Source organism: Scardinius erythrophthalmus (assembly GCF_964197995.2).
Source record: "Scardinius erythrophthalmus genome assembly, chromosome: 6".
NCBI lineage: Eukaryota > Metazoa > Chordata > Actinopteri > Cypriniformes > Leuciscidae > Scardinius > Scardinius erythrophthalmus.
The window spans coordinates 17,090,991-17,116,401 of NC_138226.1; the positions used below are offsets into that span (position 1 = coordinate 17,090,991).

The 25,411-nt window shown below is 42.2% G+C and overlaps 1 protein-coding gene across 1 annotated transcript; it reads right to left on the reverse strand.

Annotated features, from left to right (window-relative positions):
• Positions 1-6,187: 6,187 nt before the first annotated feature.
• Positions 6,188-7,177, reverse strand: LOC308692237 (2-oxoglutarate receptor 1; the record flags this gene model as incomplete). Its single annotated transcript, XM_081368065.1, has 1 exon — positions 6,188-7,177. One exon carries the CDS (start codon positions 7,175-7,177, stop codon positions 6,188-6,190), a length of 990 nt encoding a protein of 329 aa, XP_081224191.1.
• Between the last annotated feature and the right edge of the window lie 18,234 nt (positions 7,178-25,411).

Genomic DNA, 25,411 nt, shown 5'->3' on the forward strand with positions numbered 1-25,411 from the left:
TATCTCTTGAAAACATGCACTACATTGGCTAATACATAATGGACCACTTGAGGAAGAGTAGGTCACATTTTGAACTTTGCATTCAAATGAGTTTCTTTTATCGTGAAGCCTGTTGCACTGCAAAAAAATCATTGCCTTGAGCAGTATTTTTGTCTTGTGTTATATAGTAAATATTATCTAAAGAGTTCTTTTTAAAGAATATATTTAGAATTAATCAATTTTCTAGTTTTTAGCATAGAATCAAATAAAATTGAGTGATAATTTATGCTTAAATCGACAAAGCAAAAATTGGTTGAGAAAACTTTAATTTGAAGATACATACCTGCAATTGTTGTCTATTTTAATATATTTTAAAATGTAATTTATTCCTGTGATGGCACAGCTGAATAAAAAAAAAAAAATCTAAATTTGCCATTCAAAAGTTTGGGGTTGGTAAGATTTTTAATATAAATATATATATATATATATATATATATATATACACACATAGTAAAGGGATAGTTCACCCAAAAATTAAAATTAGCCTGTGATTTACTCACCATCAAGTCATCCTATAGGTGTATATGATAGTTATAAAAAAAAAATGTCCTGGCTCTTCCAAGCCTTATAATAGCAGTGAATTGCCGTTTCTGTTTTGAAGTCCATAAAAGTGCATCTGTCCATCATAAAAGTGCTCCACACGGCTCCGGTTCATAAAGGCCTTCGAAGCCATGGGTTTTTGTTATAAAAATACCCATATTTATAACTATAATCTAAAATAACTAGCTTCCGCCAGACGTACTGCATACTACGCAAGTCGACTTGCACCACAAGAGTAACCCGTGACGCATATATGACGTAGGATGTAGAAGTATCGTAAGCTTAGACGCCTCTCCCGGTTTAAACAAATAGGGCAGTGCAACAAACTGAAGCTCCTCTTCTACTATATAGAAATCCTCTGACATTCCTCTTCAAATTTTCTAATATGCGACTGGTGTTTTGTTTTGCTCTTCCTCTGAGCTTTCACGTTCGTCATTACGTTGTACGTCGGGTCAGGGGTTAGTCTTCCATCGTAAATCGATGCTTACGGACGTCTATCGGAAGCTAGTGATTATAATTGATAAAGTTTTAAATATAGGTATTTTCCTTACACAAACGCATGCTTCAGAAGGCCTTTATTAACCCCCCGGAGCCATGTGGAGCACTTTTATGATGGATAGATGCACTTTGATGGGCTTCAAAACAGAAATAGCCATTCATTGCCATTATAAAGATTGGAAGAGCAAGGACATTTTTTTAATATAACTCTGATTGTATTTGTCTGAAAGAAGAATGTCATATACACCTAGAATGACTTCAGTGTGAGTAAATCATGGGTTAATTTTCACTTTTGGGTGAACTATCCCTTTAACCGCATGTATTTTGCAAAAGAACATTGTTTTGGTTGTGCTTCGGCTCTGGCTCTTATAACTCGCCTGTTGAGTAATTTTTACAGCATTTACTGTAAAATCCCCAGGTCATCTCCAAAAGCCAAGCCAGTCTTGATTCTCGTTTTATGACGAACGTTCTCTTTTTGCCAGCTGTCGACTCTCTGTTCTGTGTTTTTTTTTTTTTTTTTTTAAAGGGTGTTTCCCCGGAAGTTGGAGATTTAGCTTTGTCCATGTCACCCTTTCACGCTCGTTGCGACAACTTACCTATGCCACTCTCACACCATAGCTGGAGAAACTTTTCTCTATCTACGTACACAATTTCCTGCGAAAACCATTCCGCCCGGTCTAAAATAGAAACACTTATATAACAGGCTTACCATAGTGAGTCAGGGTAAGACAAAAACGCATTTTGAAAGAAGGATTGATGTAATTATTTAAATGTTTAATTTCGAAAAAACAAAACAAAAACATGATAGATTCTGTGATGAATAGGAAGCCATTTGCTTTTGTAACATTATAAATGTTTACTCTCACTTTTGATCAATGAATTATGTACTTGTTGAATAAAAGTTTCTTTAAAAAAATTAATTCAAAATCGTACTTTCCCCAAACTTTTCAACGGTAGTGTTGGTTATAGGTTCAACTTACTGTCATTGTGCAGAGTACAAGCCCAGAGCCAATGAAATGCAGCAGCTTTTTAGCAACTAACATTTTCATATTTATTCATTACAGTAAGCAAACACTTTTTGCATTTTTGTTTTGTTTTGAGAGTCTAAATATTTTAATTGTAAAACATGACAAAAATACTGACTGAGAATTTTTTTTTACAGTGTGGTTTCTCAAGATTTCGTCCGATTCTTTTGCAATTTGAAATCAAGACTGCAATGTACATAGACTGCAATCCTAAAGCTGAAAAGGTGGATCTGTGCTTATTCGCCAAGCAACATTGTCGTGAAGGAACAAACCCTACACCAACAGAGTATTATATAGGTACAACACTACAGTGTGAGGGGTGTACACTCAAACTGTGTTCTTGCATTCAAAAACAGCTAGAGATAGTAAATGGGAAAAAAATGCAGACAAGTTGTTAATGCCCAGGCCTGTTGCCAGTAGATATTCTCAGAAGACATTCTCTGAGCTCTCTTTTTTGTTCTTTTCTTTTTTTCAAGAATCAAACTTACAGCACGGAGACAGTCTGTACTGAGAATCTGTCGTCTCTGGTAGTTTCTCAATGATATGTTTTGCAATTCAGGGTTAGCAGACACCACCACAACAAGAGCCTCATCTGTGACATAGGAGCAGAGAAATGTTTAAGATATTTAAAAATATATATTTCCTTCATTGTTTTCTTTCTTGTCACATGATTTATTTGAGAATGAGTTGCACAACTGTTTTTTATACAAAAAAAGACAGTGAGAGTGGTATTCTCCATGTTTTATAATTGCAAATAAAAGTGTGAACAAAACTAAATAAACCCATCCTGTTCCCTAAGCCATAACTGTAAGAAGTGGACTTCAGCTTAATGATTTTCAGATTAATTAATTGTTTTAAAACTCTTTTTGAGATTGAGATTGTGTGTTAAAAGGGAAAATTAACTTAAAAACACAATGCTAATAACATGAGAGGCCATGCAAATATGAATGAACAGATGAAATGTGAAAACACATCACATTTTTAGGCTAATGGTGAAATAAAAATCACATCACAAAAAAAAAGTCACAAAATTGCACCCATTTGTTCATACTTCAATTGCTTGTCTAATTATGATGGTTATAATACTTCAGCTCATGTTTGACTTGGAATGGAGCAATATAAAGATTTTGGGAATGTTTGTACAATAGATAAATCCAGTATGGAACTGCATTATGCTGCGAAAGAGTTTCAGGAAGATTAAATCAATGGGTCAGTATTTGTTTCGTCCCTGGTGCTGTTTCACACATTTCTGTAGTCCTCATTAAAACTTTTACTGTCTGGGAGAATATTTCTGAAGCCAGAACTTCCAAGTCACCTGGAATGAAATGCTCTTTAAATCCTTGAACCACTGGCAGTAAGAAAAAAAAAAAAAACTTTTCTGGTCTGTACTTTGTAGCACCTTTTAAAATATATATCCACAGATGCTGTGTGCAAATGAATAAAAGATGTAAACACATTCACATTTTTTTTATTTTTCTATACATAAAAGCAAATAAACTGTCTGTATTGCTCATTGTGGTTATGGAGAACATAGGAATGCAACATTTACAATTTAAAGTTTTGGAATGCATTACCAGAAATATATGATTTTAGACCAAAAAAGAGAGAAAAAGACTGTAAAGTGGAATGTTTTGTTTTCTTTGTATATGCTGTTCCATATTTATTTTTTAAAAACTTGAATCTGTGCTGCTATTTGTATTTTTTGTTTTATTATCTTAGCCTTTATTGTGTGGCCAAAAGAGGTTTGCATACCAATGCAAGTTTTTGTGTGTATGTGTGTGTGTTCTGAAATATCAGTGTTGCAATGTATTTTAATTGCTTTGTTCACTTAAGTGCAATATGATATTAAAAATAACCCCTTATGACCCCTTATTTAACAGTGATGCTCAGATAAATATATCATATTTTTCTCAAATGCATAATTATATTGACCCGGGGCTGAAGCACAATAAGATTTTCAGTGAAGTTTTAACTCTGGCATAATTTGGTTGCAGGTGCCATTTTGTGTGATATTTTGTATATATTGTAATGTAAATGTGTTTCATAGAAAGTGTGGCATTTAAATACATGTTGGGGCAACTGTGGGTAAAATCTCAAAGGTGCCATATTCTCTGTCTTTGTGATTCAACCACTAGAGGGCAGAGATGCTCCACCAATGTTATAATGAAGACTACTGTGCTTGAACCCTTTAAAAGTGCATTTCTGCATTGATTACTCATAAAATGTGGGTTTATCTAATTTAACACTGCATAAACTTAAAATACACAATCTTTTTTGACCAATACAAATTTTAGGCCTATTTTTAAAATGAAATCGGCAACTGAGAAACTGAGTGCACCTTTAAAAGAAAGAGTTGGGGTGACCTAGTCCTAAAGAAAGGTCATGATTTTTCACCTGCACTAGGAAATGAGGCATTTCATGTAATTTGGCAGAATGAAAAGATGTCATATTATTAGACAATGCCTGATTCATCCACCGGTCTCCTGAAAACCATTTTTCTCTCATGGTCTGCAGTGACATATCTTCTGTGTGCCTTCAAAATGTTTAATAGAAATGGTGTCATCTAATTGTTAGGTAGGCTAACTGTCAGAAATATATATTCAGAACACAGGTTTTTTAGTGTCTTTTTAGTGACAGTTTTAGTGACACCTGGCATTTGTGTTCGTGTGTTTTGGTGCAGAGGTTTGTTTTGTTAGTTTGATTTACTGTGATAACAGTGGAACAAATTTTCTTCATCTTTGTGAATCAAATCTTTTATAAAAGTTTAGTTCAGTGTCCCTTTCTGCATGGGTTACAAGTGATAGGCTGCTTCCGAATATGTTTACTTTCCTACTTTTAAGAAAAAATAGTAATAGTAAAAATAGTAAGAAAAAAAGTAGAATGTCCAAATTCACAATGTTTATAAAACAGTAGTTTATGAAAGAAAGTAGTACTAGACATATGCACACTAGTTGTTCTTTTACAGTATGATGTCTTCTGTCTGTGTTCTGATGGAGTCTACTGTATTTGGCATTGGAAAAATGAAAAAAAAAAAAATGTTTAGCTCATTTAAGAGTTAGTTATGACAATCCTTATAGACATCATAATGGAGCAACACAACTGAAGAAAACAGAGAGCAATGTTTTGATTGAACTGAAAGAAATGTTAGGCTTACAGTTCCTTATTGCAAATCTCATGCCTACTGAACTGACATACTTCTGGGAGCCAAATAGCTGCCTATAAATACTGTTGTGTTTCCTTGTCTGTGAAGATTATTAGTCATTCAAGGATGTTTTGTTTTATGTGAGTGTTTGTCAGTGGAGATTTCCCAGCAAGAGTGGATGAATGCTCATGGACGAGTGGAGAAACTTTTTTAATTAATAGAAAGCATCTGACCCAAATGACCCAGAATAATTTCTATATTATGTGTATCTGTCGTATTATAGTTCACATATTTTGTGTCCTTATATTGTTGAGTTTGAACCTCATACCAAAAATCAAAAAATCAAAAAGTGTAAATTTTAATAAATAGGTTTTTGCATACATGTTACCTTATTGTTTGACAGTAATATATACAGTGTATATGTTCATTTAAACATTTCTTAATATTTACATCACAAGATACACAAAGAAGCTGTAATATAGTTAAAACACTATTACCCACTATTTAAAATGTTGTTCAAGTCTATGTACTAAGATGCTAATAAACATATATACACTTACTGTTCAAAAGTTTGGGGTCAGTAAGATAAAAAAATTTTTTTTAGGAAGGATGGAATTGATCAAAAGTGACAGAAAAAATCATTTATGTTACAAAATATATTTCAAATAAATGCTGGTGTTTTGAGCTTTGTATTTTTTCAAAGAATCTTGAAAAAAAATGCATTACATTTTTAACAAAAATATTAATAATGTCAAGAAATGTTTCTTAAGCACCAAATCAGCATGTTAGAATGATTTCTGAAGGAACATGTGACAGTGAAGACGTAATGGGAAATTACTGAACCCAAACTTTTGAAACATAGTGTGTGTAAATACATAGTGTGTGTAAATACAGCACACACACACACCTAATGTATAGCATACAATATGTAGGACACAGTGTATCAGATCCTCAAGAGGTCTGTCTTTGACATGTTGTTTGGTGTGTGGATCACAGATATGGTGCTGCTCGTACGTTCCCTGTGCACAAAACTCCAGAGAGCCTGTTGAAACCTGTCTCCTGCCAGTGTATAAAGCGCTAGGTTGAAGAAGGTGTTGAGGCCCGCCAGGGGTCTTGACAAGATGTAGGCTGCATGGATGCCTCTTCTCTGCATGCACGACACACCAGCGCTGCGCAGGCTATCCACCCTCAGTACACGCATGATATGATATGGCAAGAAGCACACCACAAACACCACCAGAATCAGAATGGTAAGCATGCGAACTCGGGAACGACTCGGCCTGTTTCTGGATATGCTGCTTCCCAGAGCACCTGCAATGTGAGTGTAGCTCCAGCACACCACCAGTAATGGCAACACATATCCAAGCATCGTAAGTATCCAACCGTACCACCATACCACCAATGGATCATTACTGGCGAAGTCAACGCATTGCGTCATGTTGTTTTTTTGCCGTAAAGTAATCATCTCCAACATTGGGCCGATCTCCACCAGCGAAACGGCCCAGACAGCCAGACAAGCCAAGATGCCCCATCTTTTCCTCCGGATCTCAGCAGCCTTCAATGGATGCACAACTGCGACGTAACGGAAGATGCTGAGGCAGGTGAGGAAGAGGATGCTGCCGTAGAGGTTATAGTAGAAGCAGAAGCGAATGAAACGACACATGAACTCCCCTAAGATCCAGTTTCCGGTAATGTAAAATTGGACCAGCATAGGTAAACTCAAAGCATACAGCAGATCAGCTACTGCCAGGTTCACCATTATAATGCTGCTGCTCTTCCAGGGTCGGAGCTTTGCCAGGTAAATGATTAATGCCAGGAAGTTTCCCATAAATCCAAATACAGAAATGATGCTATACATCACTGGCAGATAATAACTCTTTATGTAGTCATCAATGGGAGGACAGTCAGTTGAATTCAGTTCCAGGCCTGCCATTGCTTTCTGTTGCTTTTCAAAAACAAATACACAGAGGTGACTGTTTTTCTATTATCTTGTATTAAATGTATAGATATAATCTTTTGAATCCATTCACCAAAAAGATTTGTTCAGATTCATTCACTTACTCGACGAAGTTGAATGGCCTTTTGCTTGTTAAAAATGACTCAGTGAATCATTTACACAACCGATTCACGTGACGAACTGAACAACATGTTTCTTAATGAACGAGATATATAATTAAATGTAAAAAATTTGCAATAGCCTACTTTTCAGGAAAACAGTCACTTTAAAAAGTTTAACACTAATAAATGAAAAACATCATTACAAGTGAATCAGAACAATTTTTTTCAGATTTGGTCGTGGACTAAATCACTAATATTCTCAGAATAGCCTATAGCATAATCAAATTTGAGGCAAACAGAAAGACGAGCCGATGAGCTGTCCAAAAACTATGGCAGCATTGCCATTGTGTCATGTTTTACCATGATATTATGGTATACTGTACCATAAAAAAAAAAAATCATTTCCTGGTTCTTTTTTGTAAGTCTAAATCATTAACCTATACATTTTGAATGTTTTCAACATAAGGCATTTTGCATTAATATTCACTCACCATGATGAAGTGCTCGCTTTCTCCTCAAGTTGTTCAATCTTTAATGCAGTATCAACACACACAGTCATCAGCAGAGTTTCAGTGATTTGTGGTTGTCTATAAAGTGTCATCTGTGTTTTTGTATTGTCTGGCTTCACTTCCAAGAAACACATGCGCGTGAAATGAGTCAGCTTGTCCACAGCAGTGGGCATTATCCCTTGAGTTACTATTTAACATTTCCTGTAATAATTTCCTGATACAGACACATTTCCCGAAACATTTTATTAGAAAAAGTCTTTATAGCCCACATACAAACATACTGGCAGTGGAAGGTCTGTGATTAATCATTTCACAAAACTGCAGTTCTCAACATTTCTTACAGACATACACCTGCATGTCTTGTCCAGTGAACAAATATGTGCAGTCCTTGTTTGAAAAGAACTACTATTGCATGAGTTTGACATACATCTGATACCAAAAGTCACAAGTTCAGATCGGAGATGACTACAGCTAACAGTTTCTGCTTGCAGCTAGCAGTATTTTTCTTTGTAAAAATAAATAACAAAGTAAGATACGTATTAGGTCTACATGTATTGATAAAGCACCATTAGATTAAGTTTTATGGATTGAACTGGGAAGTTCTTGAATTCACCTGGTATGAGGAAACAGGAGGACAAAGAAAAAAACAGAAGGACTTCAACTTCAGTTCATTGCATGTAAAATCTGTTTGCAGTAGTCAAACAAAGGTTCTTCCTCAAGGTCTCTTGTTTTCTCATTTGTATTGAGATCAAGTAAATGGATAAAATAAATTAGACACAAGGCCCATCTGGATAAATTAAAACGATTACAATGGAGAGTAATTGGTTTGTTTTTGTGCTCATCAAAAGTGCAAACTGACTTTTTGTAATTTATTTGATCAAAATGTATAAACTGTGATGCATTTTTGCACAGAAGTCTTTTTGTAAGATTATAAATGCCTTTACTGACACTTTTAATCATTTCCAAGCATCCTTGCTAAATACATTTTATATTTTATTCTTTCAATTCCTTTCAAAAAGTCAAATTAAGTAAAAACAAGTCAAAGTAAACCTCTGTAAAAGTAATGTAGCCTTATTAAGACAAACCATCAACAAAACAGACCATCCAAACAGACCATCAACAACACAAACATTTGCTGTGCTCCAATAACTAATCAAGTGTTACCACTAGATGGCGTGCAGTATTCATTTTTTAAAAAAGAAAACCCAGCCAGTTGTATAAATATCACATAGGTACACACATAAAAAAATTCATGTGGTTGTCTTTTCCCATCAAATGCCATTTTGTATGTTCTGGGTGAACCAGTGAAATAACTCCAGCAATCTACTCTGATTACTGAGATCATACCGAACTCTTCCATGATCCGTTCTCTAGAACTAGGCCTACCTGATCTGGCAGTTAGTCATTTTGTTCCTAATACCTGGAGAGAGGCTGACTTTAACTCAAAATGTGGATAATAGCCTAATAAAATAATAATAAATATAATTACTTTATATCTGTATACAGTTAAAATAAATCTGCTGCACATTGGGGTTTGATTACTTCCATTTCATTCAACAGTCCTAAAGCATAGCCAGGTCCATTAGTCGTGTACTATGGGGCGCCGTTTGTAAAGCGGCTCACGCTGAAAATAACAGCAACATTTTGTCACATTTAGCTTCAAACAATGTTTAAAAAACTGGTATGAATTTTTGACGGTCACTTTTTACCACATTTACAACAATATTTGTCAACTTACAGATATTTTAAATAGTTAAATCTAAATATTAAATGCACCTAAATGTTAAATGTTAAATCTAAATGTTAAATATAAATCTGAATCTAAATCTAAATGTTAAATCTAAATGTTAAATCTAAATCTGAATATTAAATCTAAATGTTAAATCTAAATCTAAATGTTAAATCTAAATCTAAATCTAAATGTTGTATCTAAATCTAAATCTAAATGTTGAATCTAAATCTAAATGTTAAATCTAAATCTAAATGTTGAATCTAAATGTTTCGGGTGAAACTAAATATTTAACTAATATGCAAATTCAAAATGCCGGTAGCAGGAAGTGCCAAAATAAAAGCTCGAGGTGGTCAGTCTGTGTTTATAGCATGGTTTATAGTGTCAAATAACGAATAAAAACCATTTCATAATAATAACTATAATATAACGATAATAACTACCTAAAATAATAAACACGTTTGGAGAAACTGTAGAGTTTCGTGATGAGAGTGATGACATGACATTCAGTCAAAGTGAGCCCCCTAGTGGCTGGCTATTATGGCTACAGGTCATAAGTCCCGCGCTTTTCATAAAAGTGACACTAGCCTACTCTTCAAATACAGTTTCTCCAAACGTGTTTATTATTATGACCGCCGCTAGCGTAGCTAGCGAAAGCGGTCATATAGGGATTGTCAAAGTTTTTTTTTTTTTTTTCGTCACCTTACTGAATTTTTCGTCAACGATACCAGGGACACCGAAGCACCGGGGAACATGAAATTTGGTGGGCATGTAGCCCCACTAGACTTCTAAGGAAAAATTTTGTTTGGTCCCCGGGGGCCACTGCCCCCCCGCGCTGGGCCCCCCCAAAACCAAAAAAATGCAGTTTTTCCTAAATAACTACCTGAACCGTGGCACCGAGGATGAAGAAATTTTTATAGTATGTTGGTCTACTAGACTTTTAGGGAAAAATTTCGTTTGGTCCCCGGGGGCCACTTCCCCCCCAGCGCTGGGGCCCCCGTAAATTTTTCGTCAACGAGACCAGGGACACCGAAACACCGGGGAACATGAAATTTGGTGGGCATGTAGCCCCACTACACTTCTACGGAAAAATTTCGTTTGGTCCCTGGGGGCCACCCCCCCCCCCCGCGCTGGGCACCCCCAAACCCAAAAAAATGCAGTTTTTCCTAAATAACTACCTGAACCGTGGCACCGAGGATGAAGAAATTTTTATGGTATGTTGGTCTACTAGACTTTTACGGAAAAATTTCGTTTGGTCCCCGGGGGCCCCTCCCCCCCCCCGCGCTGGGGCCCCCGTAAATTTTTCGTCAACGATACCAGGGACACCGAAGCACCGGGGAACATGAAATTTGGTGGGCATGTAGCCCCACTAGACTTCTAAGGAAAAATTTCGTTTGGTCCCCGGGGGCCACTTCCCCCCCAGCGCTGGGGCCCCCGTAAATTTTTCGTCAACGAGACCAGGGACACCGAAACACCGGGGAACATGAAATTTGGTGGGCATGTAGCCCCACTACACTTCTACGGAAAAATTTCGTTTGGTCCCTGGGGGCCACCCCCCCCCCCCGCGCTGGGCACCCCCAAACCCAAAAAAATGCAGTTTTTCCTAAATAACTACCTGAACCGTGGCACCGAGGATGAAGAAATTTTTATGGTATGTTGGTCTACTAGACTTTTACGGAAAAATTTCGTTTGGTCCCCGGGGGCCCCTCCCCCCCCCGCGCTGGGGCCCCCGTAAATTTTTCGTCAACAATACCAGGGACACCGAAGCACCGGGGAACATGAAATTTGGTGGGCATGTAGCCCCACTAGACTTCTAAGGAAAAATTTCGTTTGGTCCCCGGGGGCCACTTCCCCCCCCGCGCTGGGGCCCCCGTAAATTTTTCGTCAACGATACCAGGGACACCGAAACACCGGGGAACATGAAATTTGGTGGGCATGTAGCCCCACTATACTTCTACGGAAAAATTTCGTTTGGTCCCCGGGGGCCACTCCCCCCCCGCGCTGGGCACCCCCAAACCCAAAAAAATGCAGTTTTTCCTAAATAACTACCTGAACCGTGGCACCGAGGATGAAGAAATTTTTATGGTATGTTGGTCTACTAGACTTTTACGGAAAAATTTCGTTTGGTCCCCGGGGGCCACTCCCCCCCCGCGCTGGGGCCCCCGTAAATTTTTCGTCAACGATACCAGGGACACCGAAGCACCGGGGAACATGAAATTTGGTGGGCATGTAGCCCCACTAGACTTCTACGGAAAAATTTTGTTTGGTCCCCGGGGGCCACTCCCCCCCCGCGCTGGGCCCCCCCAAAACCAAAAAAATGCAGTTTTTCCTAAATAACTACCTGAACCGTGGCACCGAGTATGAAGAAATTTTTATGGTATGTTGGTCTACTAGACTTTTAGGGAAAAATTTCGTTTGGTCCCCGGGGGCCACTCCCCCCCCCCCACGCTGGGGCCCCCGTAAATTTTTCGTCAACGATACCAGGGACCCCGAAACACCGGGGAACATGAAATTTGGTGGGCATGTAGCCCCACTACACTTCTACGGAAAAATTTCGTTTGGTCCCCGGGGGCCACTCCCCCCCCGCGCTGGGCTCCCCCAAACCCAAAAAAATGCAGTTTTTCCTAAATAACTACCCGAACCGTGGCACCGAGGATGAAGACATTTTTATGGTATGTTGGTCTACTATACTTTTACGGAAAAATTTCGTTTGGTCCCCGGGGGCCACTTCCCCCCCTGCGCTGGGGCCCCCGTAAATTTTTCGTCAACGATACCAGGGACACCGAAGCACCGGGGAACATGAAATTTGGTGGGCATGTAGCCCCACTACACTTCTACGGAAAAATTTCGTTTGGTCCCCGGGGGCCACTCGGGAAATTTTTATGGTATGTTGCTCTTAAGGGCCCACATCAACCTAGCCCATAATCACTCATTTGTGATTTGCGCCCCTCCCATAAAAAATGAAAATGCAATATTATTCTGCTTTAATCGCCCCTATCTTCAGTGGAGATGTTCAGAACTGCACCATATTTCATGTGTATGATTAACTTGACATCCTCTGGGGGTATCCTCTGCTAAGTTTCGTAGAATTTCATCCATGGGGGGGTATAAAATAAATTCATTTATGTGCACATTTAGTGACTGTACACTCATCGGCCTGTAGATGGTGCTGTTGAGCGAAGGGTTGCTGGTTTAGGATGATACTGTCACACACACACATGCAGGAATACAAACAAACGCAAGCATGCACACACACTGACATCCACACGCACAGACACACACCCATACACACACATACAAATCCACATGCACAGACACACAAACACACACGCGCACACATGTACGCACACATACATACACGCACAGACACACACACACACACACACACACACACACAGACACACACATACACAAACACACACACATACACACACACATACACACACACATACACACACACACACACACACACACACACACACACACACACACACACACACACACACACACACACACACACACACACACACACATGCACATACTACTACTTTTTTTAGGTATATACATAAACACGCAATACAGCCAAATTACTCCACGTCATTTATTTTTGTGGAAAGCCAGTGCAGGCCTGAGCGGCGGTCATATTTTGTACCGCGATGCGGTACATCTAGTTTTAGGTAGTTATTACAATATTTTAGTTTTTTAGAATTTTTTTTTTTTTTTTTTTTTTTAGAATTTCAACAACATTCTGACTACACTTTAGCTTTCTTGGACTTTTGACATTTTGGTAACTTATTATTGAATCAGAGCGATATGCGATGTGAAGGGACTTTTTCTCAGAGGAAAAAATGTGAGCTGCAAAATGCTCTCTTTTTAATCATATTGCTGTTGGAGAAATCATTTAAATATAAAAGGAATCTCATTTGTTTTTCTTTCCTATGGAAATCATGCACCCTAAGATGAAAAATTGAAGCCATTTCATTTCAGCCAGTGATGTTTTTATTCCAAAACATACTCTTTGATCAGTGGTACTGCAAGACTTGTCCCTATCTTGTAGTAAAATCTTGTAGAGAAGGATTTACTACATTTTCAATGTCTATTTTGACTGGACTGGAGTCAGGTCTTTCTGAATGGACTGACACTTCATTAGCAGGAGTTGCTGTTTGATTCGTGATAACAGATTAGTGTGCGTTTGAGCTACTCTGTGTCCACTCTCTCAGGCAAAAGCTGGAGTCCGTGAGCAAATTATCTGAAAATGCTGAAGTGTGGTGTTCATGTGAGATTCTTATCAGAGCACTGAGAGGCACTCCAGTGGGTCTTGACCAAGACTAGAATATAAATTAAACGATACACTAAAAAGTAAAAGCAAATACATTTTTATTCTGACCATTGCCAAATTCAACCTATATTTTCAAAACAGTTCTTTGATGTTAACTGTGCTTAAATTATTAAGTAATTATCCTTACTGTCTTTATATTGATTTTTTTTTTAAGTTTTTGTTACTTTTATTTTTTAAAAGTAAAGGATGGACTGATTTGTGAACAGATTAATCTGAAATTCATTGTGAAACATCATGAATAAACCCTTGGCAAAAAATAAGCTTGCGCATGTTGCTTCGACATTTACTTTGATGAAATTTAATGTCAAGGCATTCACTTCTATTTTATTGTTTGTTTGTTATTCATTTTTTCCTTTCCTCTTTTCTCTCTTTAGGAGCCTGCATGTGCATGATTAAGTCTTGGTGATTTAGGCCTCTGGGAATATATGCATTACCTAAAACATTTTTATGGCCCTTCTCTTCACCAGGGTGCTGTTGTACATCATTGTCATAGGAGCACCTGTCATGAGCCTGGCTCTGAGATGCAGTGTTTTAGGGCACAGCATCACCTGAACAGTCAAACATGCAGCTCTGCTAATGGCATGGGAAATCATGGTCATGCATTTTCAGGCCATTTGGACACAACAAATGGATAAGTAAATAAATAATTTTACAAAAATGTAATGGACAGAGATACACATAATAGATGGAAAGAATGCTGAGTAATTATGACATTTAGCTGATAATAATGACACATTTCCATTTAGCATATGCACACAATTATAATTACAGTCCTTCTTTTCCAGGAAAACGGACAAAAGAAATTACAGTGAATAATGTAAGAAAATCAGGTACAGTAGCTATGATTCAGACGTTGTGCAGCACAGGTTCTTGGTGCCGCTGCTGGAGTGGGAAGTATTGGAGAGCAACTCTAGTCCGGGTGGTTAGTCTACATGGGTCTTTGATGGCTTGCACCATTGTGACGTGGCGGTAAAAGTCGTCTTGTCTGTTGACGAGAATGTACAGTTTAGCCTCAACCCTAATAAAACACACATGAACATGTTAATCAGGGTATAACTAGAAAGCTACAGACAGGTGAGTTTTTTTCAGGGTTGGAGCTAAACTCTGCAGGACAGTGGCCCTCCAGGACCGAAGCTGCGCATCCCTGACGTAAGCAGACGCTTTTGCGTTCTTTGTTTGCTAATAATGAAATGATTTTCACTTTTTCATCAAGATGAAAGAACACAGACATTTCCAATACAATTCAATACCGACAAAACTGTTCACGTTATTCATGCATATAAAAAATATATTAGAAGAAAAAATCACGGATCAATCAATCAGAGCTGAGTTGTGATGCCAGCTAGTCGTTTCGCCTTAAGGATTATAGTTTAGCTTGTGTTTGTTTGTGTTGCCACACACAATTGATGCCTTTGCAAACAAACTAAAACACATCTTAAACCAGCCTAAGCCGATTCTCTCCTAACCAACTAAGCTATGTGGGTCTGTTGGCTGGTTTTGGATGGGTTTTAGCCACTTTTAAACTGTTCAAGCAGGGAGACCAGCTGACCATCCAGCTAAACAGAGCTTGGCCAGGCTGGTTTAAATGTTTGTGTTCTTTCAGAAGGGTAAAACAACAACAACAACTGTACTTATAATTCCATAGGTTCTTTAAACATATAAGTTACCTAGGCTATCAATTATTAGTAGCTACTACCACCTGGTTGAAGGTTGGTTGGTTGTCTTAACCCTGGTGAAAAACAAAATATGCTAAGTATACTTATCAGTATAAGTGTGTTAATAATTAGTTAACTTGAAGTGTGCTATTTTGAAACAATTCATTTTGTACTAAGTATATTTTAGATGTAATTAAATTGTAGTAAAGCATACTACAGTGCTTACAAAAGAACATCTCCACACCCTTGTTCTTGATCCGAGGCCCACATATCATTATCAGTATGATCATAATCAGCTCTATACTAATTGCAGGAGAACAACACCAATGCAAAACAACAAGCACAAAAGAGAGGAGAGATGGCAGCTCCTCCACCAACAAACAACTTCTTGCACATGCGATTAATGGAGTGTTGCTACAGCAACTGAGTCACCACAGCGTGGCTTGCAATTATCGTGTAGTCAGGAGGAAAGTTTGAATCAAACTAGGTGTTTAAAGTATGATCTTGTGTTATTGCTTAGAATGCTGATGCATAATGAGGATTAGACGTTTTAAATTGCTTGTAGGAAGTTGTTTGGTTTTGCTTCTGTCCATTTCTTTGGTCTTAGTATGTTTACCATTCTAAGGGCTTCTGCACTTGTGTCAGTGTATTGGACGTGTCGTGTACTTTTCTGTTAACATTAGAAAAATAATAGCTTTTTTTTTCTCAGTCCATGAATACATGGAGTCGATGCCTGTTAAATTACAGTTCATCTGAAGTATCCGTGCAGTGACTGAACTGTCAATTTGTGACACTGACAGTAATTGCATGTGTGAGCTTAAAATTCCCCAGTGGTAATTGTTGTAACTGTGATTATCACGTCATACATTCGACAGTATACATTACCAAATGTGTTTTTGTGAATTAAAAATGAGCTTGACTCGGTTCAGTGGTTTGGAAACCACTGAAAAAAAATCCATAAAAGAATAATTGTGCCAGCTGTTATGAAATGTTGTTATGGATGAATGAACTGAAAGTATCGAATAGAGCATGAGTCAGATGTTATCTTTCTACCTTGATATTTTGTGATAACAGAGTTTGTTATGTATTATGAAAACATAATGATATAATAACCAGTTCAGTTTGGACATAAATGTGTGTTGGCAGTGTGTGAACGTTGCCATTCCGGTTTGATTTTCTACGCAGTGTGACATCATACTGCTCAGCCCCGCCCACAGCTGCTGACTGACAGTCCTGCATTACCATAGTTTCTGCCCTCAGCAAGTTGTATGCTATCCACCATTTTCTCCGCGCTTGATCAGCTGTTGCGACAACAATGTCTCGTAGCAATCCTGGTGTTCTGTTGTTGGATGTAACAGGATGACAGCATAAGTTGTTACTGATCCATCTGAGTAACAACTTTTTAGCAAAACCTGTATTGTATTTTCCCATATGCATTAGCATACTGACAAGATGACAGCATAAGTTATAACTGTAATTAAACTAAACTATACCTGAAGAGTTTGGTTGCAAAACGCGATAAACGCCATTTAAACGTTTTAAAAGTTCCTGCAAAAATCAGCATTGTATCTGGTTGGTAATGAAGAGTCAATTTTTAATTTTACGTAAAATGTGATATCCGCCGTGTTAAGGCAAGGACCTTTATTCTGTCATGTTTTCTCCCTTTCTTTTCTTTTCTTTCTTTGTATACCGGCATCCTAGTTTTCCTTATCTACTTTGTACCTCGTGATCAACAAACAAACAAAAAAAAACTGAATCATTTTGACGGCATTGATGACCCTGTGGTGATTTCTGGGTGGGGAAGAAACGTAAGCCATCGAAATGTAATCATTTACGTGAGGAGAAAATGGAGGAAAATGGAGCATTCCATTAAGAAAATGGAGGAAAAATGCCGACTGTTGCTTGTTCTCACATGACAGCATCAAACTTCTTTCACGCTGACAAATTGACCCATGGGGATCTTTTGAAAAACTTTCAATTGTTTTACTCAAAGTCAACGAAAACCGAGCAGGACCAAGCCATTTTACATCTGATCATCATCAAAAAAAGTTCAGGAGGTATTTCCTAGCCATGGCTGATTTAATGTATTTTTAGTCCATTACCTGTAGCCTATAAGATTAGTATTGACCAAGTTCAGAGGCTGCCATGTGGAATAACTTACTTTGTTGTGTATTTTCAACAGTTAAAATATGACAAATAATATTGATTTTATATTGATTCAATGGATTAACTGCATTTTGAAAAAAAAAGTGTCATGAATTTATTGCATTTTGGGGATTATTGCAAAATAAACAGTTTTTATAATAAATCTTTGAAAAACAAAATCTGGATTTGAATTTTTTAAGTTATTATAACTTAAAGATGCTATGTGAAAGTTTCAAACAGAAAATTGTGGTTTTCATCTTGCCACTTTCTTGGTAAAGAAAACACATTTTACTCACCTGTTCTATAGCATAATATTCTCTGGCTCGGTAGGCGTTATTGTCAGACTTCAGTTCGAACTGAACGCTGCTACTGGGAGTTTGACATTTTCAGAGTGTCCTGACATCAGAGACTTATTTTACATCTTGTGAAATGGGGCATAATAGGTCCCCTTTAATATAATAATATAGTTCAACATTGAATCCTGTGGTATTGTACTCTCTTTAATGCTGTGAAAGATGTGCTCCTATTCAGTTAATGCTTTATAATTTTGCATTTCTTGTACCTGGAAGGCAAATTAACATCAAGCAGCTGAATAAAATTCAAAAAGGAGAAAAATACTAAGGAAAGAGTAAGAATTTAGTGGCTGATAAATGTGTCTGAATGATAGTATTAATAAGATGGGAAGATAAACTGCTCACAGAGAATGTTTTTGAAGGTACAGGACACATAATACACAGGAAGTTATGTAACTGTTTCTTATCTGATTTTCCTTATGTCATTGTCAGTGTAAACGCACATCATATAATTTCAGAGACTAGCCGCCAAGAACACAACATGTTTGTCAGGCCAAGTTGGCTCCTAATGATCTCACTGTTACGTCCAACTGAAAACGTCTCGGTTACGTATGGTAACCCTCGTTCCCTGAGTCCAGGGAACGGAGACGCCTCGTCGGGGGAGTTCCCCTGACGAATTGGGATCACGCTAGGGAGACCAATTGCCTTCGAGTGAATTAAAACGAGCCAATGAACATTGGCATGCAACATTTGCATTCCGCAGCCCGCCTACCAGCGCGGGTATAAAGCCCGGAAGCAAACATTGCATCATCGCTTTTCGCTGAGGAGCCGAACAGTGTCCAGCCCTCCGCGAAGGTACAGCAACATGGCGACGGGACGAGGCGTCTCCGTTCCCTGGACTCAGGGAACGAGGGTTACCATACGTAACCGAGACGTTCCCTTTCGTCAGCAGGGAACTCCGACGCCTCGTCGGGGGAGTTCCCCTGACGAATTGGGATCCCTACCAAAACGCCATGGTGCTGGCCCCTTCCAGCGCCCAGCTAAGCTACAGCCCTGCAGCAGTTTCCAGAAATTTTGCGGGAGCTAGCTAGGGAATCACACTGCTGTTCCACAAGACCCAATCAGTGGATATTGGATAACACTGGGAAAGCGTGCCCGTCCCCAAGGAAAATAATAATGGGGGGGAACGCTGCGGAAGCTGAGGCAGCCTAGAGGAAGGCCCTCAAATACACACATGTACTAACCACGTAGGGTAGTGAAACATATGGCAGTCCTTGAAGGTAGTCCCAGTCCGGAGGAGTGTGGAGCGTACTCAACAGGGACGACAGAATGAGTCTGTCAAGGGGAAGACACGGCTGAACTGCACGTGGCAATCATGGGTCACCGCAGGGACCACTGGAAAAGCACCCAGTCTACTAGCAACTCCTTACTGAAGGTAGCAGACCTGGTGCCGGGCGGTCCGCAACGCCTGGCACCGGAGGGGTGATGGAGGAACTCACAAGGTTAGCCGTTTGTTGGGTAACCAACGGAGCAAAAAGACGCACGTATCCGCTCACGGAATGGCGTCGCAAGCCGACACACCTATTCCCTCTAATTACTGGCCGTAGCGAGTACTCGGGAGGAAACCGGTTCCACACGTAGGCTATAAAACCTAGCGAACGTGTTCGGTGTCGCCCAGCCCGCAGCTCTACAAATGTCTGTTAGCGAGGCGCCTTGTGCCAGAGCCCAGGAAGCGGCAACACCCCTAGTGGAGTGAGCTCGCAACCTGGGCGGGCAGGGCTCACCTTGGGACTCATAAGCCCTGGTGATAGCGTCCACTAGCCAGTGGGCTAACCTCTGCTTGGAGACAGCCTTCCCCTTCTGCTGGCCTCCGTAACAAACAAAGAGCTGATCTGAGGTCCTGAAGCTTTGCGTTCTGTCTATATAAACCCGGAGGGCCCGGACGGGACAGAGAAAAGCTAGGGCTGGGTCTGCCTCCTCCTGGGGCAGCGCTTGCAGGTTCACTACCTGGTCCACAAAAGGAGTGGTAGGAACCTTGGGCACATATCCGAGCCGGGGTCTCAATATAACATGAGAAAGGCCAGGCCCGAACTCTAGGCACGATTCGTCGACCGAAAAAGCCTGCAGATCCCCTACCCTCTTGAAGGAAGCCAATGCTAACAGGAGCGCTGTCTTGATGGACAGGATATTAAGCTCCACTGTCGTCAAAGGCTCAAAAGGAGGACCTTGGAGTGCTCTAAGCACTAAAGCTAGGTCCCAAGAGGGTACAGGGTGCAAATTGCGAGGTGGATTTAGCCTCCTAGTACCCTTGAGGAATCTGATGACCAGGTCGTGCTTCCCCACGGACTTACCTTCAACTACATCGTGATGTACGGCTATTGCGGCAACATACACTTTGAGGGTGGAGGGAGACAGCCTTCGCTCCAACCCGTCTTGTAGGAAGGAGAGCACGACTCTGATCGGGCAAGTTCGTGGGTTCTCCCCGTGGGAAGAACACCAGCCGACGAACAGGTTCCACTTCAGAGCATAGAGGCGCCTCGTAGAGGGGGCTCTAGCTGAAGAGATAGTATCTACCACTGCCTGTGGCAGGCCATCTAGAACCTCCGCGTCCCGTCCAGGGACCAGACATGGAGTTTCCAGAGGTCTGGGCGCGGGTGCCATAGAGTGCCCCGTCTCTGAGAAAGTAGATCGTTCCTCAGAGGAATCGGCCAAGGAGGGGCTGTCGCGAGGAGCATGAGTTCTGGGAACCAAGTCCGGGTTGGCCAATACGGGGCCACCAAAAGGACCTGCTCCTCGTCCTCCCTGACCTTGCACAGAGTCTGTGCAAGAAGGCTCACTGGGGGAAACGCATATTTGCGTAAGTCCCGGGGCCAGCTGTGTGCCAGAGCATCCGTACCGAGAGTTCCCTCGGTCAGGGAGTAATACCACTGGCAATGGGTCGTGTCCGGAGAGGCAAACAGGTCTACCTGTGCGGCTCCGAAGACTCGCCAAATCAGCTGGACCACCTGGGGATGGAGTCGCCATTCTCCCGGAAGGGGAGGCTGACGTGAAAGCTCGTCGGCCACATGATTGAACTCCCCAGGGACATGAACGGCACGAAGCGACCTCAGATGCTTCTGACTCCATAGGAGGAGGTGGGAGGCGAGTCGCGACATACGACGGGAGCGCAGACCACCTTGTCGGTTGATGTACGCAACGGTCGCAGTGCTGTCCGTACGGACCAGTACGTGCTTGTGTTTGAGAAGGCCCTTGAGGCGACACAAGGCTAAGCGTACTGCTTGCAACTCTAGGCAGTTGATGTGCCAATGCAGCTGGGGCCCCGTCCACAGACCCAAGACTGCATGCCCTTTGTACGTGGCCCCCCAGCCCTTGGCAGAAGCATCTGTGAAAACCACAGCATGCCTGGAAACCTGGACTAGGGGCACTCCGGCCCGTAGAAACCCAGGATCCGACCAAGGGTTGAAGGTTTGGCGACAGTTCGGGGTGACTTTGACCCGGAACGTGCCGCTCTGCCACGCCCACCTCGGGACTCGATCGTGAAGCCAGTGCTGGAGCGGTCTCATATGCAACAGGCCGAGCGGCGTTACTGCGGCTGCGGCTGCCATATGCCCCAGGAGCCTCTGAAACTGTTTCAGTGGGACCGCTGTCCTGCCTCGAAAGGACTTGAGGCAGGTGAGCACCGACTGGACGCGCTCCTCTGTGAGGCGCGCAGTCTGAGCGACCGAGTCCAGCTCCATACCGAGATAAGAGATCCTCTGCACGGGGCAGAGTTTGCTCTTCTCCCAGTTGACCTGAAGCCCCAACTGACTGAGGTGACGGAGCACCATGTCCCTGTGATCGCACAACACATCTCGCGAGTGAGCTAGAATGAGCCAGTCGTCGAGATAGTTGAGAATGCGAACGCCTTGCTCTCTCATGGGAACAATGGCCGCCTCCACGACTTTCGTGAAGACACGGGGCGACAGGGCCAGCCCGAAGGGTAGGACCTTGTACTGATATGCTCGACCCTCGAAAGCAAACCGAAGAAATGGTCTGTGTCGGGGAAGAATCGAGACATGAAAGTACACGTCCTTCAGGTCGATCGCTGCAAACCAATCCTGGGGACGGATGCATTCGAAAATGCGTTTCTGCGTGAGCATCTTGAACGGGAGCTTGTGCAGGGCCCGATTCAATACTCGCAGATCCAGGATTGGCCGTAACCCACCGCCTTTCTTGGGTACAATGAAGTAAGGGCTGTAAAACCCTGACCTCATATCGGCTGGAGGGACCGGCTCGATCGCGTCCTTCGCCAGCAGGACATCGATCTCTTTCCGCAAGACCGGAGCATCCACTGTACGCACATGGGTGAAGTGGATGCCCCTGAACTTGGGGGGCCGGCGTGCAAATTGAATTGCATAGCCGAGCCGGATGGTGCGGATGAGCCAGCGCGACGGACTCGGGAGCTCTAACCAGGCTCCGAGAAACCGGCGCAACGAGCCCACCCGCACGACCGGCGTACCCGCGGAGGGGCAGCGAGGTGGAGGCAGGGACTCGACTCCGGAGGCCCTGAGGCGGCCAGAAGTGGAGTCTGGGCGTGGCATACGACACCAACCTGCTTCCACGAGGGGGCAATCGACAGGGAAGGCCCGGAGGCGTTCAGCTGTTCGTTGCCCGGAGGCGAAGGAGGGAGGGGAGACGAGGAACGACGCCCGTGGGGATCGAGTCCAAGTATCCGCACCTCCCTGGCCAGTGGGAGATGAGAGCGATGAGGCCGAGGCGGCATCACTGTCATCTGAGCACTGTGCCGGTCCAGCGACAGACAGGAGCGGCGTGACCGAGGTGGCGCCACTGCTATCTGAGAGCTGGGGAGAGGGGAACGAGAGCGGCGCAGCTCGGGGGCGGCGCACACTGCCATTCTGACCCTCTCAGACGGAGGAGACTGGTCTTATTTTACTGCCAGTCTCGACCGTGAGGGGAAACGAGGAGCGAGGCCCGGGGGCATCGAGTCCTGGTTTCCGCCTCACCCAGCGAGAGACGAGAGTGACGAGGCCGAAGCCCTCACTGCCATCTGAGCGCTGGGGCCCGTGAGCGACTTAGAGGAAGTGGACTGCTCAAACTTTGGGTACCACTGACTGGATGACCAGCAGCGGAACAGAAACAAAATTCTCCACCCGGCCCTCTCCCGGGGGAAGGAGTGGTGATGACACGCACTCTCGAAGAGCAGAATGTCACATACTCTGGTCGCTTCTCTCAGAGTTATTTCCCTTCCTTTTGCTAGGGGGAAACAACTCTGAGCGGGCTGGTTTTGAGGCGCTCCTGGACCACAAGTGTGGACATCGTCTGACCGAGGGCCAGCGTTGTGACTAATCACGGTCAGTCACTAAGCGCAGCTCCACCCCGAGTCAGAACTACCCACGTGCAGTGAAAGTGCAGGGGTAGTGAGAGAGGAAAAACTTCTGCAGATTTAGGCATGTTTGGCTTGCCATATTGGCACCAAAAAGCTTCCATACTGCCAAAATTTTTCACACACATCCAGGCACTTTAGAATAGCCCAGGAAAGTGTGGCTGTCAAGTCTGAATCTTCAGCATGAGAACACACCATTATAGAAGGAACTCAGCATTATTTTCAGAGTATAACAGCCCTCTCTCCGATGTAGCAATCGACATCTGCCCTCCCCTGGGGCCCCGAATGAAATGCTTGGTCCCTCATGAGAAAGACCAGAATCCCATCCGAAAGCCTCGACGGCACACGGCATGCTGAGCGGCTCAAGCCTTTACGAGAAAGGGGAGACGAACAACGTGCCGACGTGGTTATGCACTCATGAGAGAACATAACCACCCACAAACACAGTCTCAACACACTGATTAGGCATGTGAAACAGTGATCATGGCCGTCAACCAGGCATGCAAGACAGTGAACGTGGCCATCGCCTTGATGACACACGGCACGCTGAGCGCTCAAGCCTGCAGGCAAGGCGAACAACGTGCCGACGTGGTCATGCTCTCATAAGAAAGCATAAACCACCCACGAACACAGTCTCAGCATGTTTGCGATGCGCTAGAGGAGTAGGAAGCTCGTGAGGATCTTTCACCTGGCGAGACATTCCGTACTGTAACCCTCAGACCACCAAATGCTCATTAACCAAAGTAGTCCTCTTTTTAGAAAAGGAACTAAATTGGGGAACAAGCAAATGGGACTCAACCTCGTAGAGGCACACGAGTCTCGGCCGCGCATCTAGAGCGCCGAATGACGCGCGCTGAGTTGCCGTGACAACCCGCGCTGTCAGCCGGCGCTCGACGGCACACGGCACATTGAACGGCTCGATCCTTTAAAAAGGGGAGACGAACAACGTGCCGACGTGGTCATGCACTCATGAGAGAGCATGAACCACCCACGAACGCAGCTTCAACACACCGAATAGGCATGTGAAACAGCGGTCGTGGCCGTCAATGAGGACAGGAAACGATCGCATCCAGAAACACACGAGTGAAACGTCATCCTGAAAAGGACGCGATCTTCACTCGTGTTGCTCTTTCAGGAAGAAAGTACTCTCTTTATTGTGCTGAAGCACACAGGGATCCAACGCGGCGACACAGCGGGGAAACTGCAAGCCCGCTGTGCGCACTCAACCGTTTACCAGCTGTGAAAACAGCTTTTGAATTAACAGTGTAGACGCAGCCGGCAGACAGGAATCGCGTGGTCGCTGAAGCGCCGTCTCACCAACACAGAAAGATCCCCTCCTGAAACAGCAGACTCGTAGAGCGTAAGAAAGATACAATCTTAAGCTCATTCACTCAAAGAGGACACAAACGGTCGGCTCCGAAGCAATAAGCGATGATGCAATGTTTGCTTCCGGGCTTTATACCCGCGCTGGTAGGCGGGCTGCGGAATGCAAATGTTGCATGCCAATGTTCATTGGCTCGTTTTAATTCACTCGAAGGCAATTGGTCTCCCTAGCGTGATCCCAATTCGTCAGGGGAACTCCCCCGACGAGGCGTCGGAGTTCCCTGCTGACGAAAGGGAACTATAGATCTAGTTTGATGCATTAATGTTCTTTAAAAGAGAATGTTATGGAATAAAAAAATAAATAAAATAATGAATAAGATATGTTTTTTACTGAATTCAAAGTCACAGTCAAATAGACTGTATTTTACATGTATAATATGCAACCACAATTTCAAATAGACTCCATGTTGCAAAAGTACAGTTACCAGCTGAGAATGAATTATGTTTAATCAACAGCATTCACTTTAACTGTGTAATTAATTAATCAGTTCAGATTTTTTGATTATTTGGGGTATTTAATTATTGATAATTAACATCAAACTCAAGTGTGTTTTTTTAAGATCATGAATGAGATCTTATATATGTTATAAAAATCAGTTAAGAAAAGAGCTTGCACAGATTCAGCTGTTTGTGCATGTTTAAACCTACAAAGATACTTTACGTAATTTAAAAT